Raw genomic sequence first — 22,597 nt, forward strand, 5'->3', positions numbered from 1 at the left:
CAAGGGATGTAACTCCCATGGATGTGCTATTGGGTAGGACAGGCAAGGAACAAAAACGTGTGGTAGAGCTGCATGGGTTTTTTAGGAATGTCTGTGTAAGGGAAATGCTCTACCTACAGTGGCCTTTCTTCAGAAAAAGAAAGAAAGGTAAGTTTAATTTTGAAAGGTAAATTTTGACTTAGGTTCATTTTTCATCTACTACTTTAAACTGTACTTATTCCCTCTGTTTCAAAGGTGGTGAGTTGTAAAAAGATGAGAGAAGGAGTAAAACTGAAGTATTTTAATTTCTTCCACTGGATTTTACGCTTCCATTGGATTGTCTCTTATTAGCATGAGAAGTATTTGCTGCAGAATAGAACATCATCAGAACTCAGACACAGCATTTGTCCTGATCAGAAATTATTAAGTTTTCTGCAGGAATGAGTTAAAGTGTCATTCAAATTTTGTACATTTCTGCTACTGCCCAAATTTCTATGTCACAACTCCTTTTGAACAAACATTCCAAAGTAACCTCCACAAAATCATCTTTAAACCTTAATTTTGACCAAAGAAATGACAGCTGGCTATTATAGAATTGATTATAGATTGATTTCCCTTTAAAAGCAAGTTGTCCAGGAAAGTGCAGGGGGCAGCAAATCCCTGTATGAACATGAGCTTAGAAAGGAGATTTCAGGGGAGAACACCCAAAACTTACCTGCTTGCCTTAAATCCTTTTAGTTTCTGTACAAAGAAAGACTCGAGAACTTCTGCACACTGGTAAAAAGGGGAGTCACTGGGATTGTAGTAACGGCAGTTATCAAAAATTTTGGTCATATCTGCCACAAACTCCGTGACCTTTTTGTAGTAGCGTTTCAGGATCCGTTCTTCCATGGTGGCCAGGTCTTTAAAGAAACCAAAGATTGCTTAAATGAGACATTTTCATCCTAAACAGAAGTCTACACTGCCAAGACTGTGGGAAACAAAGCCTTATCCAGGTTAGCTGCTGTCCCAGGGGTGCTGGTTGTGATGGTGGCACCAGGAGATCTCCCTCACAATAAACACTTGTGCATGAACGTGTTGTGTGCAGCTGAATTAAACCAAATGCAAGTATCAGAATGACCTTGGAAAACCTGGGTCTCTTGCAGGAAGCTCCCTGCTTTTTCTGAAGAAATTAAGGGGGGAAAAAAAAAGGTCAGACAATGTGGATTCAGTTTCTGGCACTGTACCTTCTGATTATTGTTTTAATTCCTGACTTGCTCTGAAGGAACTATCAGTTCTCATGGGCATGTGCACATTACACATGGCACAGAGGAAAGATTTCAAGTGCAGGATCATGCAAAATGCCAGAGCTCTCATCCTTCCTGACCAGACACTTTAAAGAGACAGGAATGGTGAAGTGAGCAGTAATTGTCCTAGTTTAATGCAAATATCCATTAAAAGAGGGAGAGGAATGAGAACTGCCAAATATAAATATAACTGTGCAAATGTCTAGTGGCACTTCTAGACAGAAAAACAACTTATCTACCCATGGGAAAAGCCCTTGAAGTGCTTATTTTTAAATGCCAGTAATGCCAGAAAGTGTGAAAGCAACTGCAGATTACCTGGTGCGTTTTACTCAGATTTACTTTTATACTTACAAGTGTCTTTCCTTATAAACTTTAACCCATCAGCTATGAAACGTGTTAAGCATTTTCATAACAGCCCAATCCAAAAGCAGGAAAGGAGATAATTTCTAAACAAAAATATTATTTTCAGTCAACATACTACAATTTTGCCAAGATACTAAATTTACCTTTCCTATTTCTAGGGTGAGTAAGGAGTAGGCAGGAAAGCTCAAATGATGCACTGGCTCTCATTTAGAGATATGAAAAGTTACTGGTCCCATAATGGAAGGAAAGGAATAACATTCCCAACAGCATTTCCCTCGGGAGGTGGATCTTCCCAGGTTTCACATTCAAGTGCTTATCCAGATTATTCCCAACTACCTGCTAAGCTCTAATGAGATCAGAGCAAAGCACCATAAAGCTGCAGCACCTCCCTCTCCTCTTGCCCCACATGCACAACCTCTGAATCCATTTTGTTCCTACAGACAAATTATGTGGAATACAAAATTTAGTGTTCTATCAAGTCACATGAAGATGATTTTAAACTCCATCTTAAACTGCATGTCACACTTCCCTGTGTTAGCACCACCTTCTCCTCAGCCTCTGGAGTAATATCCCAAACTTTGTAGGAGCAGATGCATAAAGACATAAAAAACCCAGCAAAAGGAAAACATAATAAAATTTTCCTCTTTAAACAAAGCAACTTAAAAACAAGAATTCTATTCTATTGCTGCACTGACTTCCACATTTCATCTGGTGAAAGGAGACAGCCAGAAGTAGGTATCTTAACCCCCATGAACTTCTAAATATACCAATGAGAAATCACATTGTTTCACCTGCCTCACTGCAAAAACTGGGTATTTTACAACACATGGCCAGAACTGGTCAGCAGGGAATTAATTTGATATCCAAAAGCCCAAATCCTCTCACTCAGGCTCTTCTCACCAACACTTACCCATTGGCTCTTTAATGACACCATAATAATCTGGTGCATCGTTGGGATCTACTGGTTCTAGGAAGGGCCATGCCATCTTGTGAGCCTGGCAGGGAAACAGGAGAGAATTAAAAACAAAATTAAATTAGCACTATTAATAGCTAAATATTTTCATCATCCTTTTATCTGTTGGAGTCTAGAGTTGAATTTAAGGAAGAAGTGCAGCATTATATGAAAAAGTGACTAGTTCTCATCTGATGTTTTAAATGTCAATGACCGAGTAGTTGGGCTTCAAAACAGGAAATAATGTGAAATTCAGACATAACAGGATATTGTGCTGAACAGGCTGCATGGAAAAGTATGGAATGAATTTACTGAGAGTGCTTTCAAGTACTCAAAAAATTAATTTGTTTCCATAGATGTATGCAAAATATAGAACAACAAAAATATTACTTACAGGATTTCTGTTACCATAATTTTAAGAATTTTAAGAATTCTTAAAAAGTCTTTACAGTTGTAGCAGAAAAAGCCTATTTGGGAGTGACAGACAAACCAGAGATATACTGTATCAGACAGTGATGTTATTCTCATTATCAGGATGCCATCATTTACATGCTGATAACACTGTAGAACACTGAAATCTGGTAACTCTGAATTACAGTATAGAAATGTAGAACAGAAACCATAGAAAAGTGATCTGAGAACAGAGCAATGCACCTTGTACAGAAGAGAACACTGCACCTTCCACACCCTGTGCAGTTGGGCTTCCACTCTGCCCTTTGGGATTCTGAACCTGCTTCCTCTAAAAGCCTTTCAATGAAGACATTGCTTATTTTCACTGACTCAGAAGCATTGATAAAGTAATTCTTGTAAATATTCTTCAGCACAGTAATGTCAAGCAAGTTTGCAGCTGACACAGTGGCATTTCTCACCAAAAAGCAAAGCTTTGCTACTCCCTCTTCATGAAGAGTTACTACAGAGAAATCAAACCCTCCTCCAAGGCTCACGAGGGAGTGAAGCACTCCAAGGTGCTGCCATGCACTCCAAGGTGCTGCCATCCTTCTCCTCACCTGCAAGGAGCGCAGGACTCTCCTTAACCCTTCATAGTCCTTGTCAGTGAGGGGGCTGAGCACAGTCATGGCATCCTCTGTGGACTGGCACTGGGGACACACGTACTCGTCGATGAGATCGGCCTCGCTCTGCAAAATGCCAACGCAGCGCCCGTGATACCAGTTCTGACACCGGTCACAGCCAATGTAGAATCTGCAAGAGCCAAACCAAGTGTCAGTGCCTTCACCTCTTCAATGCCAACTTTGCATTTAAACACATAAACCTGCAATCCCCAAGCAGATAACTTGGCATGATTCAATACGACAGTGCAACGTGATGTTTCAGAGTGACAAATTCTAACGACACTATTCCGGCTGCTCTCGTGTTTACAAACAGGCTAAATTACAGACCATTGCAAAACAAGCTCCTCAATTTTATAACAGGCACTTTCAAGCAAGTGAGATTGCAAAAATCATTCTTCTGCTTTAGAGATGAAAGGAACAGTGGAAAGCCAGAAGTCTCACCCAGCCAGTATCCAAACCAATTCAAGATGCATTTTGCACAAACTGGACTAAAACTAGGGCTTGGTTCACTCCATACAAGCATTTTTCATATGGGAGCTTCAGTCTTGTAATTGAATACAGGAGGGGTATTCTATGACACAAAGCCTTACAGTAAAAGATGCATATTTATACATATATATATATATATCATATACCAACCATACACCCCCATACTAAAATTATGTTTTCTAGCCAGATCAAAGCACAAAAAAATCCACTCAATACAGCATTTGTCATTTAATCTAACCATCCCTTGTTAAAAAAAAAAAAGTCAAATAAATCCCAATTTAAATTCACGGTGTTTTGGCATAAAAACTACAACACATTTTGACCACCCTGAAAACTCCACTTTTCCTAAACATTTACCGAACAGAAACATTTGGGGGACGGGGAGGGGGAAAGACAATTACCAGAAAGCAATTTTGTATTACGAATGAATACAATATATGCAGAATAACTGTTTGGGGTTTTTTTTTATGCTTGGCAAGGAACAGGAAAGCACAGTCAGAGCAGTTTGCTACCTAAACATGGAATAAGAGGTTCTGATCCGAACTCACTGCGACTCATCATAAGGTGTTCTGCAGATACAGTACAACTCCTCACTGCTGCCCTCTTGTGCCCGTTTACACTCATTACAGATGTACACATCCATTTTCTTAGCCTCCTTTTCTGTGATTCCAACACATTCTCCATGATACCAGTTAGTACAAAGATCACAGCCAATATAGAACCTAAAAGTGTTCACAATGAAAATGACAATGTAATTGTCATTTCAAATGGCATGGCACTTTTCCCTGCACTTCTCTCTGATGTACTTGCTGCTGGCCTGCTTTCTGTCTCAGTTTCCCTGCTCCCTGTCCTTACAAAATATCTCATGCTGCAGCTAGACTGGCAGTAAGGTCACTTGGGTCAATTTTAAATTCAAATGCACATGTATTAATATGTACATATTAATATGTAACCAGAATGGGCTAAAAATCTACTGTCTTCAGTGTGCGTGTGGAAAAACTATCAAAGGCACAAAAAGACAAGGCCAAAGAAAAAGGTTTACATTTTCAAAATTGCAGCTCAAAAGCCACTGAAACGTTTCCTTAAGGTTTGAAAATGTAGGTCTCAGTTAATTTAAAAAACAAAAGCAAAGCGCAAACACCAACTAGGAGTTACAAGTACACTACAAGAACATGCAACCAGCCGTGTGTAGGTACTACTGGTACAACATGATACGAAAGAAAATGGGGTCAGGGCATGGTTGTCAATTTTAAATCTTGGTGGGGTATTTTTTGGGGGAGGAATGTGCACTGAAAAACTGATAATAAAGTACTTAAAATTGCGACAAAGTGGAATGTGGACCGTTCTCGAGTGAATAATGTCTCCTCTCAGACACAGCTGTGTGACAGAACCAGGTATGGTATGACACAAAGTGAAGGGAACCAGGGACAGAACCATGGGGATGGGACCTTGCACAGAATGATGTGACAAAACTGTAAAATATTATGCAAGGATGTTTGTAACTCGTGTATGGACATCTCAGGACACACCTGTGACTCGTGACAACCAGATGGGGACGGTGCACATCCATTCTCTCTGCCTAAGCAAAAGCAAGCGGACTGGGAACCTCCATCTTCCTGGATTTTGGAGAACACAACCCCCTGCCACGTGCTGCTGTAGGAATTCCTGCCATCCTGTCAGTCTGCAACACCCCAGACTGGGTGGACACCACACCAGCACCAGGGCAGTGCCTACCCCATGTTCCACAAAACAATCTCGAATTCCCTGGGCCTCTGCACACACCCTGGACACCCAGATCCTGCCTTTTCTCTTATATTTTGCAGTCAGGAAAATCCTAAAAGCAATATCACACAACCCAACTTCCATAAAGAACGGACAGACAGAGGTTCTGACAACTCTCAACAACTCAGCCTGTGTTCCCTTCCCAAGAGGGGCTGTGGCTGCTCCTGGGTGATGTGGAAGCACATTTACATCCAGGTCTGGATGCCAAACCTTGCACTGGACTGTGGAACAGCTGTTACACTGTGCTTTAACAAATAAGTTGGAATCTAAATAGGAATCTTAGAAAGATATCCTTACTGACCATCCTCAAAAACAATATCAGCAAATCCCTATAGCCCTGGAGTATCACAAATGAGAGCCAAACATAAGAAATGTGCAGTAAAATACACAGCAGAATTTACTACACATCCAAAAAAATGCACAGGGTATTCATAAAATACCACAAATTCACTCTTCAAGTGGCACATGTATCTTTTCTGAAGTAGAAAAGAGACACCAGCACAAAGAGGAAGATCTGATGCCTACGTATAGATGAAAACAAAAAAATGTTTCCCACAAAATTGTTTTAAAACTCAACTAATTCCTTTCAAAACAGGGAAAGGATTAAGGAGTTCAACGGTACAGCCATCATTTGTAAGAACATCAAATTTAAAACTCACAAAAAGCAGAGCAGCAGAGCTGAATTATATTGCTGAGGATAATACTGAGTTATTAAACTTTCATTTTCTTCAAGTTTTATTCAGTGCACTGAAGCACATGATTCAGGCTATCAAAATTCAGTCTTTGACCATAGAGTTAGTCTGACAATCAAATCCCTTTGCTCACAGAATTTGTTCCTCTCATTTTTGTGCCAGTTGTACCCCTCACTGACTGGAGGCAGTAACACATCTCTGTTTAGGATCACACCAAAGAACAGGGTCCCCTAAATGCACTGGGTGGCAAAGCCTGATACAGACAACATTCCTTAAGTGATATTCCTTAGAAGTCACAGTGAATTCCCAGCCAGGGCATCCCTCTGCCCTTCCTGCAGGACTGGCAGCACGGGGAGCAGCCCCATTCCCCACGCTGAAGGACTGGTGGAATGGGCAGAGCCACTCAACAACCAAGACGAAAATAACCCCTAAGACCTCAACTTCATTTAAAAAATAATTAAAATCCACAAAAGGCTAGAGGGAACCTCAAGAGATCCTCTAGTCCTGGCCTTAAACTTGGAAGGAAGAACCACTTCTGGAGTGAAAGCACCACTCCAGCTCTATGGTTTCTCTCTGTTATCAGCGTTTGATCCACCACCAAATGGCACCAATTCATACTACTGGGTGTCAATCTGCTCACTTGTTGAGCAGATAAATACTCACTTGGAATTGGTCTAAAGTCAGATTTATTTTACATACACAGCTCTCAGACATCAACCATTACTAACTGCTGCTGTTCAGCAGGAATCTGTAACACTATTCCCTGGAATCCATTGGATCTCCCACTCCACCACTTACAACATTTCTTCACAAACTCTGTATGTAGCATAAATATTTGTCCTCATTCACAATCAGAACCAAACTACAGAGGACTGCAGTTTTCACTTTGTCAAATGCTTAAATGTTCATTTTATTTTTATCAACCCTGGGATGCAAATTCTAACACATGGAAACCATTGCTACCTGAAACATTGTCCAAAGTGAACTGCAGTCCAGTGGCTCAGAGCCCCCTTTACTGGCTACTGACTTACAAAAAAAAGTCTTTTAGACTGGAAGACGGTACCAAAGCTACTTATCCACAAGAAATTGCCCAAACCAAGTTGTCACTTGCTTCTGAGGCAGAGGCAAAACAGCAAAAGAAAGAGTAACAGAGCGGAGGGGAAAAAAAGAAAAGAGTATGTGCATGTGAGACAGGAAGGTCACACAATGGAGACATGCAAACGAGGAAATATAAACCACGAACAGTAACAGCATAAATCAGGTATGTTAATATTTGTAACTGCTAGTGGAAAATAGAGACTTTATTCTCTATGCTTCAGTGATCACTGCAACGACCTGCCACTATCTCCAGCTCTAGCACTGCCTGGCACTAACACTGACACTAAGCCTACACTAAGAACATGCAGGAGGGGGCTGTGGCACCTCTACTCACTTGGACTCGTCGTAAGGCGTTTTACAGATGCAGTAAAGCTTTGTGTCCTTCTTCGTTTCCTTTGAGGTAGTAGAAATCATTTTCTTTTTCTTGGACTTGGAAGCCGAGGAATCCTTCTCCTCCTCTCGTTTCCTCTTCTGGGAGGACACTGGCACCGGGACAGTGGTGGAGGAGCAGGAGGTGACGCTGGCTGCCTGCTGTGGTGGTGGCACTGGTGGCACTGGTGGTGGTGGTGGTGGGGCAGCGGCTGCGGCTGCGGCGGCTGCGGCGGCTGCTGCAGCAGCTGCTGCCTGGGCCTTTTCCTTTTCTTTCTTAATTTTAGTCAAGTCTCTCTTTAGCTCCTCCTGAAGTGTATTAAATGAATAAATAGAGAGGGAGGCACTTCATATGATTATTTCAAGACAGCATTACAGTCTAGGCAAAAATCCCCACACTTAAAGAAAACAATTAAAGCCATTTAAATATGCATTTTTTTCATGTTCTTAAACTATAATTCACACAACATTAAGAGATGATACTCTTGGGCTACTCTGGCCCACTGGCTGTAAAAACAAGGTGACTTCAGTCCACAAGAAAACCAAGAGGCATCCAAAGGACATAAAGTAGGTCGGCAGAGGATCCATAACCAGAGCTTCTTCCTGCAAGTATCCTTAAAATCTCACTGAGTAAACAAAGATTAACACACAAACGTTCTCCCCAGCTTAAAATCAAATCAGTCTTTGAGACTCTGCCCTTACCTGCACCTCAATCTGTAGATCCTTGTCCAGAAGTGCTCTTTTTTTCAGTATTTCAGCTTTCAGCTGTTCTTTGTGCTTGAAGAGCAGAGCTGAGAGCTTGGTGGCGTTCTGTTTGCTGCGCTTCTGCTCCACGCTCTCCTCTCGCTTCCGCTTCTTAGCTGCCTGTTTTTCTTCCTTGTCTATCTTATCCAGAATATATTTCATCACTTGGTTGCACACAATCATCCTGGGGAAGGAATAAAGAAAAGGGACATTGTGCTGAGCTGCCTGTTAACTCCCAGCTGAGAAAGCAGGATCAGGTCTCCAGTCACTGCAAAGCTAAATTATTGTATTTCTTAAGATGCACAAGGTAAATTTAGTAACACACAGTGCTCCCACTCCTGCTTATTTACTACAACACTGCTGGGAGAGATCCAGACTCGTGTTAGGCTCAAGAGGGCCTTAACTGATCTGAGTACTAATTTCTCCACAACTCCCTGCAAAGCTTTGGCTTTAATATGATTAAAGACATTTTCACTCAATCCAGTTTCCACAGTCTTCTTTGAAAGAGCTGGATGTTTATTCTGATTCAGGATGAAAGTGAGCTGGAAGCCTGTAACTCCTAAAGCAGACATTTCCTCACTCCAGTGACCACCAAATCCTACCAGGATTTTGTGTTTTGGCACAAAGACTGCCAAATAGTTTTCACTGTATAAAATTCACAATAAAACAGTTCCCAATTTCTTCGCTAATGACAGCTCAGGATTAATTTTTCATCTGCTTGCTGTACACTCAACTATAAATCTATTCTCCTGCTCACTTGTTCTGCAATTTTTATTTATTTTGGAGAAGAATAGATCAGTGAGATGGAAAGACCATGAACCAGGCTAGTTAGAACCCTTTTCTCCCCTCTTGTTTTAAATTTGACTTCTCTCAGTTAATAGCACTGTGGCTGTCTGACACCATTAAATGAGGAGAATATCCAACACATCTTATTCCTTACGCAATTATCCACACTAAATAAGTAGCACCCAGTGATAGTGTTGTAATCAACTGAGCTTGTGATTTGATGATCAAAAACCTTATAAAACACACTATTCTTTTTCTTAGTATCTGACACACACACTTGTGATTATCTAATTGAAGCAACTGCAGGAGTGAAAAGGAGTCCCAAGGCAAATGACACACACTTCAAATTTCTGTTTAGCAGCTTCCAGCATAAAATCTCCCAGTTTGTCAAACTGTCTCCCAGCTCTTCAGCTCCTTCTGTAGAGTGGGATGTGCAGAGGACAAGAATGGAAACAAATGGCCACGATAAAGGACAAACAAAAACCAGGCTTTTTTTTTTTGCAGCAGAACCATTAACTCTCAATTCTGTGCTCCTTCAAGGATGGGTTTTACCTTGAGTTTAAAAACTGTGGCCAGCTCCAAACACATGATACATAACGTTACTTAAATAACATATAATCAAAATAAAATTGAGATTACACAGGATTCAATCAAAATTAAGATAATTTTAAGTGTTACTTGAAGCAATTTTGAACCAGCAACATTTCTTTAAGCAGGTTTTTACAAACCAGTGTTTTGTTATGCCACCATTAAAAGATGTTACAAATGTAAAGCTTTCACATCTAGAGATTCACTGTGATGCACATTCACCTCTGATTTTCTTCCCTCTCAGCTGGAGTCAGCATCTTCTTCTGTTTCAGGTGTTCTATGACAGCATTCTGCTTCATAACCACCTGCAGGATGATACAGAATCCAAAATAAAAGATGAAAACTTTAGCCAGTATTTCACAGTATTACTGGGAGAACCAGGACATTTCCTAAGTTAAAGAAAAGGAGTGTTATTTATTTCACTCAGTGACAAAATAAAGCTGATTTTATCAGGGGAGCAGTGCTAGTTTAAAACAGTTATTTGAAACTTGAAAAAGAAATCGAAAATTAACATCCCACCCCCAGAGTAGGATATTTTGCTTATGTCAACTTTAAACCCAGGGTCTAAATGTAAATTGACTGTATCTCCTCAGTGACCGGTTGTTTCATTTTAAAAATGGTAAGAGCCTGATGTATCTATTTTTTGGTTTTAAGCCCCGCAGCCATCCAACAGCTTTACATCTCAGATACCTCTTTGGAACCTAAATTTTCAGGTAATGAAAGTACTGCACATCTGTTCTGACCATCAGCTCTCCTGGCTATGACCTGTCTTCCCTGAACTGAGAATAAAGATGGATTGTCCCAGCAGCCAGTGGTAAGTTGAATTAAGGTGACAGAGGAATGCAAACATGGTACAAGTGACTTGATGCGCTGAATTAACTCAGAATATTTAATTAAATGGCCAAAAGCAATCCTGCACTAACTTTGAAAGAATCAAATTAACTGCCTATCAAATGTATTAACATTGTTAACAAGAACAGGCATTTAAAATGAGCTTTGTTTCATTCATTAAGGTTCAATTTCCTTCTGTTAACTTTACCTGTTTCTGGATAATGTCACTTTGATTAGAAGCCTGAAGGGTGTGCTCACGTTTAATTTCTATCTGTTGCTGCTTTTTCTTCTGTTGCTGCTCCCTGAGCTGCTGAACTCTGTGCAGCTGCTCCTGAACACTAGCTGCTTGCACTGTCACCACATTCTGAATCTGGTGAGCCTGCCCTGGGCTGCTTTGGTGGATGTGAAGGGGTAACTGCAGCTTGATCTGCTGGGGCAAACTGCCTTGTATCTGAGCCACCACCTGGGACTGCAGCTGGGAGAGAACTTGCACTCGCTGCTGAAGCTGAGGCACTGCAATAACTTTTGTTGGAGGCTGCTGAAGTTGCAGCTGAGGACGAGCTGGGGATTGCACAGGAACCTGATTTAAACTCGGAAGGGTTGAGACCTGCTGCAGCTGAGCTGGAATTTGGATGGGAGCAGGGGGTTGCATCGGGCTCGGTTGGTGGGTTGGAGTCTGCACCTGAGCTGGTTGCTGAGCCTGGGCTTGGGACTGGCCTTGGGGCAGGACCGCGGGCTGTGGCTGGATCGGGACTGGCGCTGGAGAGAGCCCTGGAGCCTGGGCTGGAGACTGAGCCGGAGATTTGGATGGTTGTGCTTCAGGAGGGACTGGAGAGTCACCAGGAGCTGGAGCCTGAGCCTCGGGCTGGCCCTGAGCCTCGGGCTGGGGCAAAGGCGGGATCTGCGCCGGAGCCTGGGACTGCTGCTGGCTCTGAGGCTGTCCCTGAACTGGTGGCAGTGCTGATGCTGGCTGGGCCTGCAGAGCCTGCTTCTGCTCCCCTGTACCTGGAAACGAGGAAAACAAGCATTCCATTAACTTCAAATGGCACATCTATGAGCCTGATTCATTCAAACCTCTCAGAACTACTGTAAAGCTCCATGCAAAAATCCAACAGACTTTGCAATACACTTCCAACGAATTTACTGTAATAACAGACCCTGTCCAACTGCATGAAAACTCCCATACAACTGTAATTGAAGCTTTTTTCTGCTGAGCAGAGCGATGCTTACCCGAGGTCGAAGTAGAAACCGTGGTTGTAGTTGTGCTGGCTGTAGTAGCAGCTGCTGGGAGTGGGGTGAAAAGGAACCTCTGAATTGTACCATTTGGCATAGCTGCTTGCATTAGCTGCTGTCCTGGGCCAGGTATTACAGTCACACCCTGAGGGATTAATTGTAGCTGACCAGTAGTTTGACCTTGTCCCTGAATTACCACAGTTAAGCCTTGACTGCCACCCTGAAAAAAAAGTTAATATTGATGTATTAGTGACAGAATTCTAAAACAGACTTTGCTGGAAACCAGAACAATTAGGCCTTTGGATTTCAGAATTCAATACTTTTACCACATACCATATCCCTAAAACCCAAAACTGGCATTTGAGATCATGAAATACTAAAATACACTTTCAACAATTCTATCATCAACAGATGACTGGGTTGGAGTTAATTACACATTTTGTGAACCCAGTGGAGAGTAAGGTCCTTACAAAAATTCTTCTGTGTCTTTGGTGTAGAAACTCACAGAATCCCAGAATGATTTGGGTTGGAAGGGACCTTAAAGATCATCTCCTTCCATCCCTTGCCATGGGCAGGGACACCTTCCACTAGCCCAGGTTGCTCCAAGCCCTGTCCAGCCTGGCCTTGGACACTTCCAGGGATGGGGCAGCCACAGCTTCTCTGGGTAACCTGTGTCAGGGCCTCCCCACCCTCCCAGGAAAGGATTTCTTCCTAATATCTAATCTAAACCTGTCCTCCTTCAGCTCAGAGTCTTGTTCCACATAAAAAAAAAATGTTACCTAGCAACCAGCAGCCTGTACATTACAATCATTCATACACATTATTTATAATTTGTGGAACAGGTATTGTGATAACTCAGTGAAGTCTATTTTTAGCCTATGCTCGATTCTCAACTTATTTTTTGCTGACAGATCCTCATGATCTCAGCAGAAGCTTAAAGAACCTTTTCCTCCTTCACTTCCAGCTACTGTAATTTTTCCTCTGAGACTCTGAATAACGTCAATGGAAACCAAATCTTCACACAAAATCAGAAGACAAGGAACGAACATTCTGATCTGAAGGTCTAGGAAACAGGTCATCCGGAATAATTATGTCCCTTACTGCTATTAAACACTTTTTTCCACACTGCTAAACAATCCTGATGCCAGTCACCTTACTGGGGAATCCAACAGGAAGCAATAGTTAAAACTTTCCAGACACTATTCAAGCTTCTTTCAGTCTGTAATTATGCCAGTGGTCACCCCAAATGAAGGTGACCCACAGATTTAAGAGCAGATGCACTGCACTGCTGGAATCCAAAGGCTTGGGAGGTGTTGGCACAGTTGCACAGCCAGGGCTGGACAATGTTTTACCTGTCCTTGTGTGAGCTGGGTGAGCTGGGCCATGGTGAGCTTCACCTGCCCCTGCTGAGGGCGAGGGGGCTGCGAGGGGGTCTGTGGCTGCACTGGCTGAGGGGGAGTTCCAGAACTTGTGACCGTTTTCTGCCCAGCACTGGAAGAAGCTGTGCTGGTACTGGAAACTGCTGTTGAGACAGGCTGACCCCTGATTATCTGAGTCACCACTTGCTGTGTCTGACCTGTAAGGGAATAATTTGAGATAAGAAACATGCTTCCAGCATTTTAGTCATAGGCACAGCCAACCTCCCAGGCCCAACCTGCAATGGGGTGTGATGGTGATCAGACAGGTGAAGCAGACACTGCAGTTTGCATATAAATTTTCTTCACAAACCATTTGTCTGGGTGATTGACTGAAAAAAGTCTGCAAAATGTTTTCTATTTTATTCAGATTTGTATACATAGGGTGCACTTGAGACACTTAGTTTCTTTTTTTGTTTTTGTTTTTTTTTTCTTAAAGGCAAGCTTTCTCAATGCAGAATTACCCTGAATGTTTTTAGGTTTTTTCAGTTGTTTTTTTTTTTCCCCCCAAATGAATGGACTTATAAGTACCAGATTTCCCAGTGTCAATGATGAAACACAGTGACAAAGCCTTCAACCAACACATTCGAAAGCCAAAAAAAAAAAGGCATGAGTTAAAAGTCAAGAATCAGAATGAGGGACATAACAATACAGAAGTTTATGAAGAAACAAACTATGGATTTGACACTGGAAATTTAAATATTAAAGTGAACCTACTGGCTGGAAGAATACCTTGTTGCACCACTACAGGTGTTCTGATGATGGTCTTCCCAAGGGTTGACTGCTGGAGTGGTGTCCGGATCACCGTCATTCCAGGGCGGAGCGGTGTCCCTGGCACTACCTACGGACACCAGAGTGGAGACCACGTGTAAACTCGGGAAAAAAACCCCTGGGATATGCCCTGCATCTTTTTGTGTGGGTGGTGGTTTGTTTTTTTTTGTTTGTTTGTTTGTTTTTGTTTGTTTGTTTTTTGGGTTTTTTTGGTTTTTTTGTTTTTTTTGTTTAAATATAGTAAGAAATAATAAGATAGAACCAGATTCAATATTTTGTCACCTATGCCCACACTGGTTTACCAAGCTCAGTTAGTTTTTCCAACTGGAGAGAACTGTTGTGCCTCCTTGGAAAAAACATTGAAAAGCGATTAGACAGAACTTTTGATATCTGTCAATAACTTAAAAAATCTTGGCACCCACATTTTTTTTTTTAGTTATATAATCAGAAGAACATCTTACCTGTGAAGTGCTTGTTGTTCCTAATGTCCCTGTGGTGTTTGGCCTAATGGTTACAGTTGCTGTCCTTGGCTGGAATGAAGTAAAGGTTTGACTTGCACCTGTAGTTGATGGAATGATACCCAATACCTTTTGCTGAACTTGAACCACACCTAATTAAAGAAAAATTGAGAAGTCATTAATGACAGAATGGCCAGCAAAGGAAGTCAATGCAACTCCAGGGTGGCATTTAGAACTCAGTCTGCAGGTTTCTAGAACACCTTTGAGCATTTCCTGGGAGAGACTTTGTCATATCGTAAAAAGCAGCAGCATGATACTTTGTCAATAGTCCAACTACATTTTAAGTTAAGAAACAGATATTTTAGATAAGATTAAGGAAAGTGTGAATCTTCACAAAGATCAGTTTGATGGTAACTACAAAGAAGCCCTTGCATTGACAGGGTGCCACAAATTAGTGTTACACAACCACTAAAAGCTATAATCTGATTAATTTCAAATGCAGGAGACCAGTTTAAACACCTTCCACCTACAAGCTTGTGGTGCTGAAGAAAATGGACAGTTTTTCTCCTGTCACCTAAGAAATTTCAATACAAAACCAGCAGCCTTCATGATTTGCTCAGCTATAAAGTATAATGCAGACAGAGAATTGAGCTTTTCTGTCCAATACACATACACAAATATCAAAATATTAAGTCCTCTGCTTGAGCTAAGATGAAAAAATGCTAATCTTAGTCTGGATCCAAACTCCTGTTCATCAGTGAAGAGCAGCTGTAAGCATTAATAACTAAAAACAGCAGGGTTTTCTCATGAAAAAAGTTGTTTCATTGATTTAGATGACAAAAAAAAAAAAGCATGCTTCATTCCACATTTCAAAATAAAGCTCTTAATTTTGCACTAAGAAATGCAGAATAACTTACAGGCAAAAAACCTTGCATTTTTCCCCTTACAGACACAAATATGCAACATGGCAGGGGGGTGGGAACAAGCTCTAGAAACTTGTAATTATCTATATAATTTTTCCCCCTTCAAATCACAGTTGGGAAAATAGTGTCAATGGAGAATTAATCAGCAAGCTGGAATACATTTGAATTCAGTTCCCTTTCCCTACCTCCTTGAGTTGATGGCACATTGACGGCAACAATCTTGCTGTTTGCAGGGAGTGGCAGCTTAGTTATCACTTTCCCTGCCATCGTTACTGGGCTGCCTGAGAGCTGGAAGGTCTGCCCTGTGCTGGCAATGGTTGTGGCTGAGGTGGCAGCTGTGCTAGTGGCTAGTGAGGCACACAGAACAGGCAGGTTTAGAGCAGAACAATTAGTCAGTGAAATGACTGTTTTTTTTTTTTTCCAGTATGAAACAGCAAACTACAGGATGGTTGTTACTTTTTTTTTTTTTTTTGAATGTGTCATGCTTGCTTTGGTAAAGATTCTGCTTTGGAAACAGTATGGTACACCACAGAATGATTGCATTAATGGTTACTAGGACAACTGTCAGGAGTTAATGAGACAGGTCAGAAATAAGACTTCCTAGCAAAGAAAAATGAGACAGGTATAACCTCAGAAATGTTCTTGTGGCATAGCAAGAGTTAAGAGCAAAGATAACCAGAAATGTAATAATGCTGTGTATTCTGGAGGAGATGTGCAGTTTATAGGATGGGATGTTATAGGATGAACTCCAGCACATGTTCTTCCCATGCTAAATGGCCACTTACCTGTTGAAGATTGGCCTTGTTTAACCCAAGTAGCAAAAGTCTGATGGAAGTTCTTGTTCTGCTGGAATGTTACTGTAGCTGGAGAACCCACTTTAGTAGTCAGCACTACTTTGGTTCCCGTGGGGACTGGGCCTGCCAAGGGGCCCACCACGACTTTCTGAGGAGTGGACACAGTGGTGGCAGTGCTGCTGGACGTGGTGGCTGCAGCCACCACCCCTCCTGCAGGGATCTGCTTCTGCTGCTCCAGCCGTTTCTGTGGGATTCAGAAAGAAAATTGAATAAAGGGATAATTAGCATCTTCGGATTTTGCAACATAAACAACTGTCTCTACCCAGTATTGAAAAACAAAGGACTCTGGTAGGATTTCAGTTCAAACTGTAGAGGATTAAAGAACAGACTTCCTGCAGAACTCCAGCTCTGCTCAGAATACACAGCCAGAAACTTTCCCTACAGCAGCTTTAAAATCCTTGGCTTATGGTAATTTCATTGCACATTTTACTTTAAGAAAACCCAAAATATTAGTCTCAAATTAATCAGAAAGGTCAAAACTTTGAAAAAATATCCATTTATATTTGGCTTTGACCATGTGTGTTACATCTATGTCAGTAAGTGGTACATCATTATCAACACAGTTTACCATTTACATTCCTGAATTTAGAGCTTCCTGCACTTCACAGGAAAACACAGATTGTATCACTCTACCTCACCATTGAGAATGCAATTTTAAAAAATATTCTTTTAAATGTAAATCCACTTTGCAGCCTGATCAAAAAAATTAGGTTCAAAATCCCTTACCTTACCCAGATACCTTCTGTGCTATAACTGTTGAGAAGTTACAATCCCTTCACAAAGGGGCTCTCTGAGTTAAATGTATCAGTAAGCTCTTCTAAAATTTCAACTAATCTCACATTTTTCCCTTTGTTACTGGAATTATCTCTGTATTTACTAATTTAAATTCCAGTGTTTGGTTAGTAGTGCAGTAATGCCCATTAATTTCTTCAACAAGATGAAATGAGAAGGAGTGAGTTGGGAAAAAGCACAGTTCTTAATAATGTATGTGAAACACCAACATGGTGTTGGGTTCTTTAATTTTAATTGCATACATTTATACATAAATACATATACATATCTCCATATATTTAAATAAAATTATCAAGGGGCTTCATCCAGCCAACTTAAGACAGAATAAAATCAAAAGATTCAATTTGACTGAAGCATGAAATGCAGTTGTACTCCCAAGCCAGCTGTATTCCAAGGCAGCTTTCCATTGCACACTGATGACCTTACCTGGAGATTGGTGCTTCTCAGCCTTCTTTAAAATGGAAACAAACTAAACCTTTTTAAAGCATTATAAATTAAGCAGGAAAAAAAAAAAAAAAAGGCAATCCAAGACAAATGTTTGCCTTAAACCTGTTTCAAAATAACAAATGTACAGCGGGAGCAGCATTGTTTGATGTTAGTTTGCAGTTTTCACTATGTGAAAAATGGTGTAAGGTAAGGATAAAGTTAATTCCCCGTTTGTAACACATGTGGTGACCAGTTGCTGACAGGTGGAACACCAACAGCTCCCCACCTGCTGGGCAGCCAAACGTTGGTGTTTTAGCTGAGCCTCCAATTGGGCCTTGAATTCCTCTGCCTTCTTCTGTTCACTAACCTTAGCCTGTTGTTCAACTGCCTGTGCCTTTTCCTTCTCCACCCTGCCAAAGACACAACCAAAAGTAAGTTATACCACCACAGATAATCCCACCATCGAACTGGATTTTGTTTCATCCAGTTTAATTCTCTTAAAAGTACAACTGTCAAGACTGAAGAGCACTGACAAACTGGTCATGGCTTCAAAACTGGCTTTTATAATTGCATCTGAGACTGCACACAACCTATGTAATACCATTAATTTAAAATTACTCTTTCTGAGAGACTCAAAAAGGTTGTTCCAACTCTTAGCAGAAAATACTTAAAATATCTCATAACGTTTATATTCTCAGGCTGAATTTACCTTCACTTTACTTGTACACATTCATTTTCTTTGGATTATAGAAGTATTTAACACATATTGTATGTAAAAAGTCATGCCAAAAGCAGCCTAATGCCTTTTCAGGCATTACAGTAAAAACCTTTCAGCATAAACAGTGATGAGTTCATAAGCATGGAAAAATTAATGTAATATTACTTCTAACAAATCTGTAATATCTGCATAAATTAGTTTTGGAACCAGCAAATAGTTTAGCTTTACAACTTAAAGCCTGACTATCAAAAGGCACGGTGAAAATACAACAGAGATGTGCTTTTACTAGTCACAGTGACCAAGTTCGTTCTTTAGTGGGAACTTTGATTTAACAATCACACAAATTAAAACTGCTTTCTTTAAAAGCTCACTTGAGTTCATTTACCTTTCAGCAAATGCCCTGATCTCCCACAGCTCCAACTCCTCCTCTGCTACCCAAGTTTCCATTATTACAGGGCCTGTTTGCTTGGGTGTTTCTGGCCTTTTTGGCCTGAGGGCACTTGATCGAAGTCCCTTCCTCTGGGGTGTTGGAGTTTCTTTAGAGAACAGTCAAAACACACACATTAAGCTCAGTGGTAAAACCAAATAAAAGTGTAAACCAAGATTTAGTGTCTTTTTCAGTCCCATTTTATGAACAGGGAGGCCTTTCAGCTTCAGATAAATCACATCCCTTTGTTAAAGGCATCATTTGTTTCCCACAGGTGAATGAACAGCTCATGTCAAGCTGTGTTTGCTCCCTTGATGGTCTGAATTAACATAAAGATCCAGTTACCTTAATTTCTGTAGGAGATTACAGGGAGGGGGAAAATGTCTAAACAAACATACCTTTTGGAGCCTCTGGGACACCAATGGGACAAATAATTTTTCTTATACAGTACTCTGACCGGATTCCATACGGACCAACGTCTCTCCTCTTGATTATTTCTGTCGTCGTAATTTCAGTTTCAGTTGTTTCTACGACACATTAGTAACAGCAACAAATAAAGCTAAATCTCCAATCAACCCAATATACTCAAGGTAAAGAAACAGAAACTAGTTAGAACTGTTGACTAAAGAAATTCAAATGCCACAGCTGACTTTGAGCCCTTACAGAAATACTCAAAATTAACAGCAAGAGCTTTACAGAAATACTCAAAATTATGAGCTGCATTAAGAAACCCAGAAATTTAAAGTAATAATACCTGTCCTTGTGGTTCCTCCCCCAGGTGGAGCTTTTGCTGCCATATCATCCCACTTGAGACATGCCCAGAGCAATCTCAACATCAGACTCACCCCAGCCAAGGACTTGACTGTTTGGAGTCGGTACCTAAAAGACAGAGTATGAATTATATCTTAAAATCAAAATGTATTTAAAATTACCCACCCAAACTAATGGGACAAAGGTTTTCCATTCTACTTTTAGTGAACAATATATGAAATTACTAAATAATAAAACTTGTGTGTTTTGGACACAAACACATATTTCACTTGTATTTTAAAATTCAATTAATTTCATCGTGTCCTAAACTTTTCCTCAAAACTGTAAAGTATGTACCTCCAAGTGATCCCAAAAGTTGGTCTTGGGGATGGATATGGCCAGATATCCAAGGCAGGCTTTGCATTGTAATTGAAATAGGGAACCTCTCTGATCCCCCCTCTCCTGGCCAGCTTTTTTAAGTCATCATTGGGTAAAACAAATATGCTTTTTTTACTGCTTTTGGTAACAAATTTTCTATAGGATGGTAAGGCAGTTCCAGAACGAGTTTTTTTGGGTCTTGCAAACTTCATTAGCTTCACTTTGTCTTTTGTGGAATATTCCTTGCTGACAGTCATGGAAGTCACCAGTGTGCCCTCCGGGGTGGTCAGGGAGTCGGTGACTGTTGTTGTCACCACTGTTTTACTGTGCTCCTGGACAGAAATGACATCAGTGTTGCTGTCTGTGGCTGGAGTGGTGAGCTTGGTTACAGTGGTGGTGGTGGTTACTGTGGATATGGCACAATTTTCTGTAGATGAAACCACCGTGGTTTTCTCCTCACTGGCAGCTCCAGACTCTGCCACCTTAAACACCGTTTTGGATTCCGTGGACACAGTTGAAGTTGTGGTAGTCACCTCAGTAATAACAGTTTTTACTTTACTTTCCCCATTCATGTTTTCCATCTGATATGCCTGGACACCGTTCCGGGCAGCGAAGTGACCGCCCGGGCTGGATTCCTCACACGAGGTTACAGGTGACGGAGCAACTTTGTTCTCCTCAGTGACCTCAGTTTCCATGGATTCTGTCTCACTACTCAGGGTGTTTTCTTTACAGACAGCCTTTGTTGGAGGGGAAGCAGAGCCAACACTGGCAGATCTCTCAGGAGAAAGCTGGTTTTCTTCAGTTTTCTGCACATACTTGGGAACTTCATGTGGTGGCTGAAGACTCTCTCCAGGTTCAGACTCAGGTGAACTCTGCAGATGTGACTTTGAGTCCACATTATTTTTGTCCTTTGTGTCCTCTACCATGACGTCACCATTCATGAATGGTTTCACTGAAGATTCCTTAAAAGTCAATGGTTTTATTTCATGTTCTGGAATGGATTTATTAATATTATTAACTTTTGGTTCAATATCACCCCCTGCCTTAGCTTCACAGGTATCTTTCACTGAGCACTCATCATTTGATAAACCTTTAATGTCACTGTCTTTTCCATTCATTTGAAATGATGATTTTTCTTTTTCTACATCTGCCTCAGTTTCATCACCATTATTATTCTTTTTGTCAGTATTTACATTTGTCTGATCATGATATTTGTTTATGGTACTTGTTTCCACTTTCAGTTCCTGCCCTTTCTTTTGACCATTAGCCTCAGTCAGTTTGGAGCTCAGTAAATCCTCGTTAACATCTACCCCATCCATGTGCTCCAGAGTTTGACTTTCCAGGTTTCTTTCAGAAATCAGCCCTGATTTAAGTGGTTCTAGGTCTTTATTAGCTGATTTCTGGTGAAATATGAGCTTCTTTTCAGATTTACTTTCAGTCTTTACAGGAGGAATTTCTTCCTCCATTTCACTTTCTTGAGAGGGCGTTGTTTCCATATGGCTTTTTGTCATACAATTGTTTTCTGGATCTTTGCTCTGCTGCTCAGAATTCCCTTCTGAATCTGGTTTTTCAGGAGTGGCCACAGCATCTCTTCGACAGCCACCTTCAGGTACCACTGGCCCTAAGTTTTCAAGTTCTCGCTGAGATACTCTGGTAACAGGTAGTTTTTGTTCCAAAGGTTCTTCATTTGTTTCTGAAATGTCCCATTTGATTTTGCCTTCTGCACTGGTTTGCTTCAAACCATCCACTAAAGAACTCTCAGACTCCCCAAGAGCCTCTTGTCCTCGACACTTATCAGCAGTTGTAGGTTCAGGGTTGTTTTCTTTACCATCATTGTGAATGGAGCTTTCTCCTTCAGAGGATTGAGGTGAGTCTTCATCCAGTAGCTGCCCTTCTCCTTTTGACAGCCTGTTTGTCAAAGGTTCCTCCTCTTCACCGGTTTTGGTAGAGCAGATGCTGCTGATGGGCAAAGAGTCCTGTTCTGCATCTTCAGGCTGCGTCTTATCTGACATATAGGTCTGATCTTGGGAGGAAATGTCAAACTGGCCTCCTTCTTTTCCTTTCCTCTGTAGCTCATCTGTGTTTTTCTGGGGGCTCACAGATTGAATGCCCCCAGTTTTAGCACCAGCCTCCAGCTTCATCTTCTCCAGGCGTTGTTTCTCCTCCAGCGTGAACTGTTTTATTCTCCGCTCCAGAAGTCCGTCTAATTTGGATGATTTTACTTTCCTTTTGTAGCAAGTCCTTAAATGAAAGCCCTCACTGACATTGATTATATCCAGCTTACAGTGACTGTCCTCATCTTTCAGGGAGGATTCAATTTTCACATCATCTACATCCATAGGTTCTTCCTTGATGACTTTATCATTTTCACCATCGATTTCCTTCTCCGCTGTGAAGAAGAAACAACTCCGAGTCAGTGAGCC

At 41.1% G+C, this 22,597-nt stretch overlaps 1 protein-coding gene across 16 annotated transcripts in view; it reads right to left on the reverse strand.

Annotated features, from left to right (window-relative positions):
- BPTF (bromodomain PHD finger transcription factor) overlaps positions 1-22,597 on the reverse strand; it is a 61,914-nt gene that overhangs the window by 11,726 nt on the left and 27,591 nt on the right. For 4 of the 16 annotated variants that reach the window (XR_004360278.1, XM_032706523.1, XM_032706522.1 and 1 more), the window contains exons 13-31: positions 20,154-22,563; positions 19,801-19,925; positions 19,445-19,573; positions 19,005-19,155; positions 18,269-18,311; positions 16,615-16,867; positions 16,015-16,176; positions 14,910-15,058; positions 14,395-14,518; positions 13,615-13,838; positions 12,260-12,482; positions 11,238-12,034; positions 10,421-10,503; positions 8,783-9,008; positions 8,046-8,389; positions 4,688-4,861; positions 3,588-3,780; positions 2,539-2,623; positions 695-881 (exon numbers count right to left, since the gene is read on the reverse strand). Coding sequence is in view for 15 of the 16 variants with exons in the window: in XM_032706523.1 (XP_032562414.1) it covers positions 695-881; positions 2,539-2,623; positions 3,588-3,780; positions 4,688-4,861; positions 8,046-8,389; positions 8,783-9,008; positions 10,421-10,503; positions 11,238-12,034; positions 12,260-12,482; positions 13,615-13,838; positions 14,395-14,518; positions 14,910-15,058; positions 16,015-16,176; positions 16,615-16,867; positions 18,269-18,311; positions 19,005-19,155; positions 19,445-19,573; positions 19,801-19,925; positions 20,154-22,563 (6,082 nt within the window). In the remaining variant the exon portion in view is untranslated. Of the gene's footprint in view, positions 1-694; positions 882-2,538; positions 2,624-3,587; positions 3,781-4,687; positions 4,862-8,045; positions 8,390-8,782; positions 9,009-10,420; positions 10,504-11,237; positions 12,035-12,259; positions 12,483-13,614; positions 13,839-14,394; positions 14,519-14,909; positions 15,059-16,014; positions 16,177-16,614; positions 16,868-18,187; positions 18,312-19,004; positions 19,156-19,444; positions 19,574-19,800; positions 19,926-20,153; positions 22,564-22,597 lie in introns of all 16 variants that reach the window. The other 12 variants (XM_032706532.1, XM_032706529.1, XM_032706526.1 and 9 more) reach the window with 8 other exon arrangements.

This window comes from Chiroxiphia lanceolata, chromosome 19, assembly GCF_009829145.1.
Source record: "Chiroxiphia lanceolata isolate bChiLan1 chromosome 19, bChiLan1.pri, whole genome shotgun sequence".
Classification (NCBI taxonomy): domain Eukaryota; kingdom Metazoa; phylum Chordata; class Aves; order Passeriformes; family Pipridae; genus Chiroxiphia; species Chiroxiphia lanceolata.